This window comes from Hemitrygon akajei, chromosome 2 (assembly GCF_048418815.1).
Source record: "Hemitrygon akajei chromosome 2, sHemAka1.3, whole genome shotgun sequence".
NCBI classification, from domain to species: Eukaryota; Metazoa; Chordata; class Chondrichthyes; order Myliobatiformes; family Dasyatidae; genus Hemitrygon; species Hemitrygon akajei.
In genome coordinates, this window is record NC_133125.1 from 161,721,804 (window position 1) to 161,734,094 (window position 12,291).

General features: G+C 45.5%; 1 protein-coding gene and 1 non-coding gene across 2 annotated transcripts in view; both read right to left on the bottom strand.

Annotated features, from left to right (window-relative positions):
* Positions 1-372: 372 nt before the first annotated feature.
* LOC140717390 (SLAM family member 9-like) overlaps positions 373-12,291 on the bottom strand; it is a 33,077-nt gene continuing 21,158 nt past the window's right edge. The window contains exons 8-12 of the mRNA XM_073030938.1: positions 11,875-11,973; positions 11,696-11,776; positions 4,600-4,698; positions 3,277-3,314; positions 373-1,960 (exon numbers count right to left, since the gene is read on the bottom strand). Coding sequence (XP_072887039.1) covers positions 1,886-1,960; positions 3,277-3,314; positions 4,600-4,698; positions 11,696-11,776; positions 11,875-11,973 — 392 coding nt within the window. The 3' untranslated portion in view covers positions 373-1,885. The remainder of the gene's footprint in view (positions 1,961-3,276; positions 3,315-4,599; positions 4,699-11,695; positions 11,777-11,874; positions 11,974-12,291) is intronic.
* Positions 10,429-10,592, bottom strand: LOC140722732 (U1 spliceosomal RNA). Its single transcript, XR_012097731.1, has one exon. It is a non-coding gene; the product is annotated as a U1 spliceosomal RNA (small nuclear RNA).

Sequence of the window (12,291 nt, forward strand, 5' to 3'; positions counted from 1 at the left end):
GCTTTGGAGGCAGTGCAGAGAAGGTTCACCAGGTTGATTCCAGGGATGAAGGGGTTAACCTATGAGGAGAGATTGAGTCATCTGGGACTATACTCTGGGATTCAGAAGAATGAGAGGGGATCTTATAGAAACATACAAAATTTTGAAAGGGCTAGATACGATAAAAGTAGGAAAGTTGTTTCTATTGGTAGGTGAGACTAGAACTAGGGGACATTGCCTCAAGATTCAGGGGAAAAGATTTAGGACAGAGATTAGGAGAAACTGTTTTTCCCAGAGAGTGGTGAATCTGTGGAATTCTCTGCCCACGGAAGCAGTTGAGGCTTCTTCACTGTTATGGACCAACAACAATAAATGTAGAACGGAGTTGGGGAATTATTGCAAAACAACTAAATTTATTAACATTTATGCAGAAATATAGAACATTAAATGAACGGCTATCTTAAACAGAAGTTTACAGTATTATGCGTCTATAGCTCCTAAAGAATCAAACTTAGAAACAATTCTTAAAGTCTTACTCAAGCACAGTCTTAGAGTGTCAATTTAAACTGTCATGGAGATTCATGAAATGTGTGAGAGGAGAGATTTGTGTGTTCACGATACACGAGAGTCGATCTTGTCGATTCACAATACAGCAGAGAGGTGATCTCGAAGAAACAGTTGCCAAAGTTTGCAGCCGCGGGGTGCTTTTTCGAAGAGTCCAAAAAGAGTGAGATTTCACAGAGTAACTGACAGGGAATGCCCCTTTCGCCGAAATGGTCTCCACACAACACCCAAGACCATGCAGGGGTTAACCAGAAGTGTGTGCCACAATTTACGTAGGGATTTTACGAAAAGTCAGCCACTTTCGAAATGCACAGCGTGCTGCCGACTAACCACAATCCTTTGGGTTCATTCGAAGCCTGCAATCTTCACTCTCACTCTCTTCCCATTGACCCCTTACCGAGCGACTCCAACGAACCACTGCCCACGAAACGACTGTGACTCTTTTATACCATTGCGGATACGTCATCACGTGACTCTCACAGAAACAAAGTCATGAATTCCCAGTGAACTACGTGACATCCCAAGAATCGAAACTACAAGCTTCCAGCAAACAAGACTATAGATACATCACACTTAGTAAACAAAACTAATATCATGTGACATCCACCGGAATCGAAACTGTGGACCCATAACATCACTAAATAAATTTACCATACAGTTAGATTTTTACACAGTAGGGGAATTAAGGGTTATGTAGAAAAGGCAGGTAGATGGAGCTGAATTTACGGACAGATCAACCATGATCTTATTGAGTGGCCGGGCAGGCCCGATGGGCCGGATGGCCTACTCCTGCTCCTATTCCTTATGATCTTGTTATATCATCCACCCTGTCTCTGAAAATCTTCCCCTCCACCCATACCATCTTGCTTTTGACATTACTATCTTGGGGGAAAAGAAAGATTTGGGTTGTTTACCCTATCTGCATCTCTTTAATAATTGTGTACATTACGGTTCCATCACCTCAGCCTTCTTCATTCCAACTTGTGAAGGTTGAGCAGGCTTGTGTTGGTGGGGTGCACACTCTGTCAACATTATTCCTGGAAGACTGCCGGCTGTGAGTCCCTGTACCCTCTGGGTGAATGGGATGCTGGGGTGGGTGAGCCCCTTTATTCCTTCATGGAATCTAGACCTATCATTCCAGCATTAAGGACAGTGGTGCTGGCTTGTCAGGCTGAAAGTTTCTCTCTGGAAGCCAAGAAAAGACACTGTTTGCAATATTCCCTTCACCCAGGATAAGCTTACTCAAAACTGACAACATCAAGTATTTCAAGCTTGAGTTAATAGCAGGAAAACAGAGAACATCATCCTCTCAGATCAGCAAGTGAAGACTGTTGTGTCCAGCCTAAACAACCAGAGCCTTCTTGGATTCAACTTCATAACTTGATTCAGTTTCCAGGTCATGCGTTTCCCCAATCAGCTGGAATAGACAAATTGCAATTGTTACCGTAAGACATAGGGGCAAAATTTAAGTCTCCATTTATTATCCCTCTCAACCCCATTCTCCTGCCTCCTCCCCATAACCTTTGATACCCTTACTAACCTAGAACCTATCAAATTCCACTTTAAATTTACCAAACTGTCTGCAGCAATGAATTCCACAGATTCCCTACCCTTTGCCTAAAGAAATCCCTCCTCTTCTCTGTTCTAAAGGGACATCCTTGTGTTCTGATACTGTGCCCTCTGGTCCTACTCTCTCTCACTGTAGAAACCTCCTCTCCACATCCACTCTATCTAGGTTTCTGAACATTCTATAAGTTTCAACGAGATCCCCCCTCAATCATCTGAACTCCAGTGAGTCCAGGCCAAGAGTCATCAAACGCTCTTCCGTTGTTAACCCTTTCATTTCCAGGATTATTCTTTTGAACCTCTCTGGTCCCTCTCCACCGTCAGCACATCCTTCCTTAGATAAGAGGCCCAAAACTGCTCACCCAATATTCCAAATGTGGTCTGACCAATGCCTAAGAATTACAATCTTATTTTTATATTCTCGTCCTCTCGAAATGAATGCTATCATTGTATTTACCTCCTCACCACCGGCTCAACCTGAAAGTTATCCTTTAGGCACTCCCGAGTCCTTTTGCATCTTGTATTTTTGAATTTTCCTCCTCTTTAGAAAATCATCTGCATCTTTATTTCTTCTGCCAAAGTGCATGACCATACACTTCCCAACACTGTATCCCATCTGCCCCCTTTTCCCACTCTCCCAATCTCTCCAAGTCCTCTGCAGACTCCCTGCTTCCTCAGTACCACCTGCCCCTCCATCCTTATATTGTCCACAATGAGGGTGCAGATTACCTGATGATGAACATTCAGACTCAAACCACGGTGACACAGACCACAGAGGCAGCAAGTTGGACTGAACAAATGATGCAAAACGAGGACACCAAACCAGCCACACTGTGCAACTCCAGACTGGGGGGTAGCAGTGGGGTGGGGTGGGGTGGTAAGGATAATTAATGTCCATAATTTATGTGGAGAATATGCCCAGACATAGAAGCAATGAAACAGTAAGAGAAATTATGATTATGCAAATTCCAATCATGTTTTGTACAATTGCCGAAAATGACCCTAAAGGTTTTCTCTGCGTGCAACAGTGTGTAGGAGACTATGAGAGGATTTTATGGACAGTGTGAACATGTGAGTGTAAGAGAGGGAGGGGGTATCAGTGAACTTACAAACCATGCTTGGAACACCACACTAAAAAGCAGGAGAAATTATTATTATAAAAATTACCTGTTTACTGTCTCCTGTCTGTGCCTTGTTTCGATGATCTATAATGAACAAAATATCTTTCATAAATTATAAATACAGAATATTGCCAGATTATTTACACTTAAATTCCAGCCTCAATAAAATAATTTTAAATTTTAGTTTGCTCTTATTTCAGTCTATTTTGGTGGAGCTTCTCCTCACAGCTGAGTTTGAACAGTGAGTGCTGACAGGACCTCTGGATTACAGACTGGAGAAGCTCCCAGGTCAGATAGTACGTAAAGTTAAACGGAAGAGCCGTGTTACCCACACTAACCACCCGAGGTGTCTCCCACAGGGAAATTCTGCTCCCTGGGACTGTGATTTTTACTGATGGGAACCCCTGTGCTCTGTTGCCACGGAATCGGGATATAGGCCCCTGACCTGCACTGGGAGCCGCCTTCATGTTACTGGTCTTCGGAAACCGAGGCTTTGCACGGGTCTGTTATCTCATTCCCATTTACTATCATTCCCTGGATCTGTGCTGCAGCAGATCTACAACAATCAGTCCTTCCACACATGATCCACAAGGTCCCAAACGTTTAAAATGAACAGACAGAGAGACAGTATGGATTCTTAACATTACACATCCTTTATCCTACTCTCCCTCCACCTCTCTCCCACTTCGCACCCCTCTTCTCTCCTTCCTCAATCTCTCACCTTCCCACCCCTCTCCTCTCCTCTTCCCACCCCTTCCCTCTCTCCACTTAAATTCCAGCCTCAATAAAATAATGTTTAACTCTTGTTTGCTCTTATTTCGGTCTATTTTGGTGGAGCTTCTCCTCACAGCTGAGTTTGAACAGTGAGTGCTGACAGGACCTCTGGATTAAAGATTTTTACTCCTCGTGCATGTGAAGGATGCAAGAAATAAAGCTGATTAAAAATAATAATGTGATCTGAATGAACATTGTACAGCACAGGTTTCTCACTCTCAGTACATGTGACAACAATAAACCAATCACTTTTTCAGCAGAACCCCACAGATCTGGGTGAAAGTACTTCTGAATGAAAGGGAACGGCCAGGAAGGAGGTAGAGAGGGGTGGAAATGAGTGAGCAAGTGAGAAATGGAGAGAGACAGAAAGAGAGGGACAGACAGACAGTGAGATTGAGCAAGAGAGGCAGAGACAGGGAGAGACGGAGTAAGGAAGAGAGACAGACAGACGGAGAAACGTGTTGGAGATTTCCCCACGACTCTCTCCCTTTCAGAAACGGAAGTGTCGGTGAGAAACCGTGCTAAGTTTTCACTGTGACTGAGTTCTTTAGACTGTGATCGAACGGCTGAAAGCTTTGGTGCATTTGATACTCACAGTGACACACTGCAAAGAACACGGAGTGAATCAATCCAATCACAGCTGTTGATGCGAGGAACGTGCCCCAGGTCAGAGTGCGGCTGTGACAACCTTTATCTGAAAGTGTATAAGAGAGGGCTCACTGAGTGGGTTTATGCCAAGTATCCCCAAAGACACTCAATTTTAACATCAGCTTTAATACTGTAAAACTTACAAATATACAACAGGACTAAAGTTAGCAGAAGGAAATATACACAATTAACATGCATGGAAAACCCAACTGGAAATCAGCATGTTAACATTTGTAACACATCAATTGTGTGCACGGAAAATGATAATGATGAAGGAGGGATAAGGGTAGAGGGATGGGTAGGGAGGTGGACACGGGAGGGAGGAGGGGAGAGGAGCAGGGGAGACTGGGAGAGAAGGAATCAGAAAAAGGAGAGCGAATGGGATGTGCCGGTGGGGAAGGGAGAAAGGGATACTGGGGAAGGAGTTGGGGATTGTTCGGGGTAGAGATTAGGAAATGGAGCACGGGGAGAAGTGGAGTGTCGGGGACAAGGAGAGGCAAAGGGATGGTGGGGGAGAGGCAAGAGAGGAGAGGGAGAGAGAGATGGGCTGAGGGTTTGACTGAAAGGGTAGGGAGAAAGGAAATTGGACTGGGGCGGAGATGTGGTGAGGAGGAGGAGAGGTGGAGCAGAGAGAGAAGAAGAAATTGATTAGAGGGAGAAAGGGAAACCCAAAGTTAGGGGCAGAGCAGGAGAGAGATGGGGAATTGTGTGGCAGTGGGTGAATCTGGGATAGGGGCCAATAATAATAATATCTCTCATTTCCACCTCGTCCCCCTTCTCTTCCTCCCTCCACTCCTCCCACCCTCTGCTGCTCTTTCTTCTCTAAGTCTGGATCAGCCCAGAGACAGAGGATCTGGTGCCTCATTCCACCGGCAAACAGAATCTGCTTTACTTACTGATGAGGCTAACCAAGCTGGTGGGTCCTGATTCATGCTGTGGCAGACCATAAGAGATAAGAGCATAACTGAGTCTTTTGACCCATTGATCAGGAGGTTAAGGCACATGCAGCAGGATCTGAAGAAAGCTGTCAAACTGGATTCCAGCATTGGCCTGTTAACAGGAGGCAGTAGATGCCGGTGGAAAGACATGCTTCTGATTGGAAGACTGTGCCAAGTGTTGCACGCCGGACTGTATTTGAGATACTGGGCTTTATCAATATAGACAGAGAGTACAGGAAAGGGGACACCTAATGAGCATTTAGAAAACACTGGCTTGACTACAACCAGGCGATGGGTCCGGATTTCAGCAATGACGGCAGGGCTTTGGGAGGGGAGCAGTCGGCATTCAGTAAAATGACTGCAGGGGCGAGATTGAGTAAAGTGCTTTCCTCGGAGCAGAGGAGATTGCAGAGGTATTTAGATCAGGATTGGTGTCAGCCTTGGTGCATCGGTGGTCATGTATTAAATGGTTGAGTACAGCAGTTGTACAAAATGCTGGTGAGGCCTGCCTAATTTGGAGTACTGTGTGCAGTTCTGGTCACCTACCTACCTATAAGAGAGACTGAAAGAGTGCCAAGAACATTTACAAGATCGTTGTAAGGCCTTGAGGGCCCGAGTTATAGGTTAGGACTTTCTTCCCTGCAGTGTAGGACAGTGAGGGGAGATTTGACAGAGGTACACAAAATTATGAGGGAGAGTGAAATTCAAGTTGGAGGTCACAGGTTAAGGGTGAGAGGTGAAATATTTAAGGGGAACCTGAGGAGGAACGTCTTCAGCAGGAGGGTGGTGAGAGAGTGGAAGGAGCTACCAGAGGAAGTGGTGGATGCAGGTTCAATTTCAACATTTAAGAGAAGGTTGGGGTAAGAACATGGATATGATCGAGGTACAGGTTATGAGGTAGAATAACAGTTTGGCAGGGACTAGATGGGCTGAAGGGCCTGTTCCTGTGCTGCAGTGTTCTGTGATCCCAGAGGAAATGAAGAAAAAGTGTTCTATTGCCCTTACCTAAGTCAGGAGATCATAGCACTGGACGTGATCTAATTGGAGGCAGATTAATTCCTGGGATGAGAGTATTGTCCTGGCAAGAGAGGCTAAATCACGTGTGTCTGGCAGAACGCTTCTCTGCCTGAGCTCAGCACACAACAACACCTCACTTGGCTGCTAGAGCAAGGAGCCTCTCCCTATCAGATCATCTCTATGCTGCAGGGTTCTCATTCCAATCCCTCAGGACTGTGATGAGTGTGAGGCGATCACCCATCTCTGCATGGACTATGCTTTGCAAAGAAGTTCTGGAAAAGGATGCTATGTTGAACCCTGTCGATGTTAAGTGAGGTTGATAGCCTGACCTCAGTGGTTGGGAAGATGTTGGAGTCAATTGTTAAGGATGATGTTATGGAGTACTTGGTGGCACAGGACAAGATAGGACAACATCAGCATGGTTTCCTTAAGGGGAAATCTTGCCTGATAAACCTGTTGGAATGCTTTGAGGAGTTTACAAGTAGGATAGATAAAAGGGATGCAGTGGATGACAAGGTGCCACAAGAGTCTGCTTTCCAAGTTACGAGCTCATGGTATTACAGGAAAGTTACTGGTATGATTAGAGTGTTGGCTGATTGGTATGAGTCAGTGCGTGGGAAGAAAAGATGCTTTTTTTGGTTAGCTGCCAGTGACGAGTGGTTTCCGCAAGGGTCGGTGTTGGGACAGCTTTTTATGCTGTATATCAATGATTTAAATGATGGTATAGATGACTTTGTTGCCAAGTTTGCAGATGGTAGGAAGATTGCCAGGTAGTGTTGAGGAAACAGATAGGATGCAGAAGGCCTTGGACAGAGTAGGAGAATGGGCAAGAAAATGGCAAATGAAATACAATGTTGGAAATTGCATGGTCATACACTTTGGTAGAGAAATAAATGTGCATACTGTTTTCTAAATGGGGAGAAAATTTGAAAATCAGAGATGCAAATGGACTTGGGACTCTTTGTGCAGAACACCCTAAAGGTAAACTTGCAGGTAGTCAGTGGTGAGGAAGGCAAATGCAATGTTAGCATTCATTTCAAGAGGTCTAGAATACAGGAGTAGGGATGTGATGCTGAGGCTTTATAAGGCACCAGTGAGGCCTCACATTGAGTATTGTGAACAGTTTTGGGCTCCTTATATCAGAAAAGATGAGCTGGCATTGGAGAGGGTTCAGAGGAGGTTCACAAGGATGATTCTGGGAATGAAAGGGTTACATACGAAGAATGTTTGATAGCTCTGTACTAGCTGGAATTTAGAAGGCTGAAAGGGGATCTCATTGAAACCTTTTGGATGTTGAAAGGCCCAGCGAGAGTAGATGTGGAAAGCATGGTGGGGAGTCTAGGTCAAGAGGACACAGACTTGGGATAAAGGGGTGTCCATTACAGAGATGTGGAGAAATTCTTTAGCCAGAGGGCAGTAAATTTATGGAATTTGTTACCACGGGCAGCTGTAAGAGGCCAGGTCATTGGGTGTATTTAAGGCTGAGCTTGATAGGTTTTTGATTGGACATGGCATCAGGGAGTGGGGCTGAGGAGGGGAGAAAAGGATCTGCCATGAGTAAATGGTGGAGCAGACTCGATGCACCAAATGGCCTAATTCTGCTCCAATGTCTTATGGTCTTATTGAGAAAGTAAGGAGGCATGGGATGGACATTGCTTTGCTTGCCCACAGAAGTGCTTGTAGACAGGTCATAATCTGCCTGGAGGTCGGTGACCAGTGGAGTGCCTCAGGGATCTATTCTGGGACCCCGACTCTGTGTAATTTTTATAAATGACCTGGATGAGGAAGTGGAGGGATAGTTTAGTAATTTTACTTATGACACAAAGGTTGGGGGCATTGTGGATAGTGTGGAGGGCTGTCAGAGGGACAGAGATAGGACGCAAAACTGGGCTGAGAAGTGGCAGATGGAGTTCAACCCAGATAAGTGTGAGGTGTAAACTAGAGAAAATCTGCAGATGCTGGAAATTCAAGAACACAACACTAAATTGCTGGTGGAATTTAGTGTTCGAGATGAAGCCACACTCAGGTTGGAGGAACAGCACCTTAGATTCCATCTGTGTAGCCTCCAACCTGATGGCATGAACATTGATTTCTCTAACTTCCGTTAATGCCCCTCGTCCCCTTCTTACCCGAGGCCTTCCGCCCTATGATACTCTACTTTCTCCAGCCTTGTATCACTTTTGCCAATCAACTTCCCAGCTCTTAGCTTCATCCCTCCCCCCACCTCCTGTCTTCTCTGTCATTTCGGGTCTCCCCCTCCCCCTCCCACTTTCAAATCTCTTACTATCTCTGTTTTCAGTTTGTCCTGACGAAAGGTCTCGACCCGAAATGTTGACTGTACTTCTTCCTATAGATTCTGCCTGGCCTGCTGCATTCCACCAGCAATTTAGTGTTGTGTAAGTGTGATATGGTTCATTTTGGTAGGTCAAATATGATGGCCGGATATTGTATTAATGGTAAGACTCTTGGCAGTGTGGAGGATCAGGGAGATCTTGGGGCCCGAATCCATAGGACACTCAAAGCTGCTGTGCAGGTTGATTCTGTGGTTAAGAAGTCATACGGTGCATTGGCCTTCATGAATTGTGGGATTGAGTTTAAGAGCTGAGAGGTAATGTTACAGCTATATAGGACCCTGATCAGACCCGACTTGGAGTACAGTGCTCAATTCTGGTCTCCTCACTACAGGAAGGAGGTGGAAACCATAGAAAGGCTGCAGAGGAGATTTACAAGGTCATTGCTTACATTGGGGAGCATGCCTATTCTCCTTGGAGCGATGGAGGGTTAGAGGTGACCTGATAGAGGTATACAAGATGATGAGAGGTATTGATCATGTGGATAGTCAGAGGCTTATTCCCAGGGCTGAAATGGCTAGCATGAGACGGCATAGTTTCAGGGTGTAGGGACAGAGGAGATGTCAGGAGGAAGATTTTTTTAAGCAAAGAGTGGTGAATGGGCTGCCGGTGGCAGCGGTGGTGGAGGCGAAAACGATCGGGTCTTTTAAGAGACTCCTGGTGGATGAACCCTCTATGTTTAGAAAAATAGAGGTTATGGGTAAGCCTAGGTAGGGACATGTTTGGCATGGCTTTGTGGGCCGAAGGGCCTGTGTTGTGCTGTAGGTTTTCAATGTTCATATGATACATTCTTAATTCGGCAGAATGTTAAAGGTCACAAAGAGAATGGGGTTGCAAGGGAGAAGTTATCATGGTGCGTGTCATATGACATGTGTGATGATGGCCTTCCATTAATACCTCCTTCACGCTGTTGTTCTTTTTCTTTTCTCCACCCATAACCATAATCGTTCTTGGGAAATTTTTCTAGAGAAGTGGTTTGCCATTGCCATTGGAATGCGGCCAAGATGTAAAAAGAATCATAATCTAATGCTTTCCCAGCATATGTGACAAATAAACTCTTTTTGGGCTTCCAGCCAGTTTCCGAGATTGTCTGCCTGGTGTCAGTGGTTGCAAAGCCAGGACTTCTTGGCCCAAAACGTCGACTGTACTCTTTTCCATAGCTGCTGCCTGGCCTGCTGAGTTTTCCCCAACATTTTGTGTGCATTGCTTGTGATATGCAGAGTTGCTGCCCATGGCCCAGTGAGCTGAATGGCCTAATTAACCTCTAAAACTCTTTCTAATCTTGATCAGGGTGGAGGAGGATAAGCTTTGTCCAAGGGTGCAAGAAGGCTAGCAGAGGGAAGGAGTACCTTACACCACTGATAGGCCTATTACGCTTTTACGTAGCAGCAGCAGTAACGTAAATTAGTGGATAGCAAAGTAGTTACAAACAGACTAATGTCCACAGACCAGCTCTATTTTTTTTTTTATCAGGGGAGAGCGCGAACACAGTCCCCCACTACCACAAATTATGCAGTCAAGTATCCCGCATTTGGGGATATCGCAGGCGTCAGCACACCCGGAGTGCAATGGGATAGCCTTGTCCTGGATCCTCGACCCTCCTGATCACCGACGGTTCCCTGCCAGGTAAGTATGCTTTCTACCCTCCCGCACATCTAGCCAGCCACACGCACCTCGCCTTAACATCAATACGAGTCACAATTGCAAACCCTACTTTGTTTCATCTTAACCACAGATGGCCTAGAAGGACAATATAGCTTCACATTTTACCCTTCGACTCTTTCCTAACCAGTGTTATTTTTCAACATTTCTTGTCTTCTTTACGCCCTTATCTGCATATCTTCCTTAAATGGAAGTAGCCTTGCCGTTCCAAAGCTGCCCGCCAGACATCGGTGTTCCATTCACAACAGCAAATACAAGGGATTCTGCACTAGAGGCTGAAAAACTTGAGCAGCACACACAAAATGCTGGAGGAACTCAGCACATCTGACAACATCTATGCACGGGAATAAACAGTCGACGTTTCAGCCCGGGACCCCTCAGAAATCCTGCATGTATTCCCCTCCATAGATGATGCCCGGCTGTCCGAGTTCCAACCGCTCCCATCCGCTCACAGCCTCTGCAGCCCCACCTTGTTCTGTATGGCCGGAGGCCACAGGTTTATCTCAATCTGAGCTCAGCTGACACAGAGCCAGGGTTTAGAGGGCAGCCTCCAAGCTGGAGAGTGTGTGTATGAACTCTCTTGTGAAGACAGCCTGTTGAAGTTTCATTCCGGAAATGGACTATTTTACGCTTGCTGTTCTGGGTTCCACCCAGAATTGACTTTAAAAACACTCCAAGATGATTCTATTCCAGCTAAAACTGGGGTCTTAAATCTCAATAAAATCTCATTTGTCTGTGGCAGAGGGGAAGGCAGGGTAAACAGGTGACGACAGACTGATGAATCAACCAGCGATTCCCAAGTCATTCACCTTGCTCTTGGGCTGGGACCTGGGACTGGTGACCTGCTGCAGGAATTGGAGATGGTGTCTAAACCCATGGATCGGTATGAAGGGATCTCTGAGCCCAGTGGTGATCTAAATCTCGTGGTCCACGCGGGGACAAATAATATGCAGAGATATAGTGGGTCAAAGAACACCACCCCATTGCTAAACCCACCGGATCCCTATTTCCCACATTACCCAGATGTGAATGCTGTGGTTTTCATCGGTAGGAATGGTAATGAGGGTGAACTTACTTAACTGGTGAAACTTTGCCTTCAGGATGTAATTGGATAAGCAGATCATAACAAGTCCACTAAGCGGTACAGCCACGGAAACTGTCAACGACAGACGGTGCAAGGATTTAGAGGACATTGTTTCATTGCTGACACCAACATTTTCTTTGTTTTATCACAATAAATAATCTGCAGCTTACCACAATGTCCCAGGCCGCTGTTAATCTTTCCTAGTATAGGCATGAACAACAGCAGGAGAGATGCAGCGAATAAAATAATTATTGGTAGAGTGACAATACCTGGAGAGAGATGTAACAACTGTTAGGCGGGAGATCTCATGGTACTTAACAGAATAAGATACAGGAAGGACAAGATGACCTCCCGTTCTATCTTGTTATGACCTTGCACCTTATTGTCTACTGGCTCTGCACTTCCTTCTCTTCTTGTTACATTTTATTCTGCATCCTGTTTTGTTAACCGTGTTCTGCTCGATGCATAATGATCTGATTTGAATGAACAAATGCAGGGCAAGCTTTGCTTTTCACCGTCCCTCAGCTTGTGATTCGTTCCTGTGTTCCCTTCGCTTTTCCCTGAAGAATATTTGAGCCACTCACCAT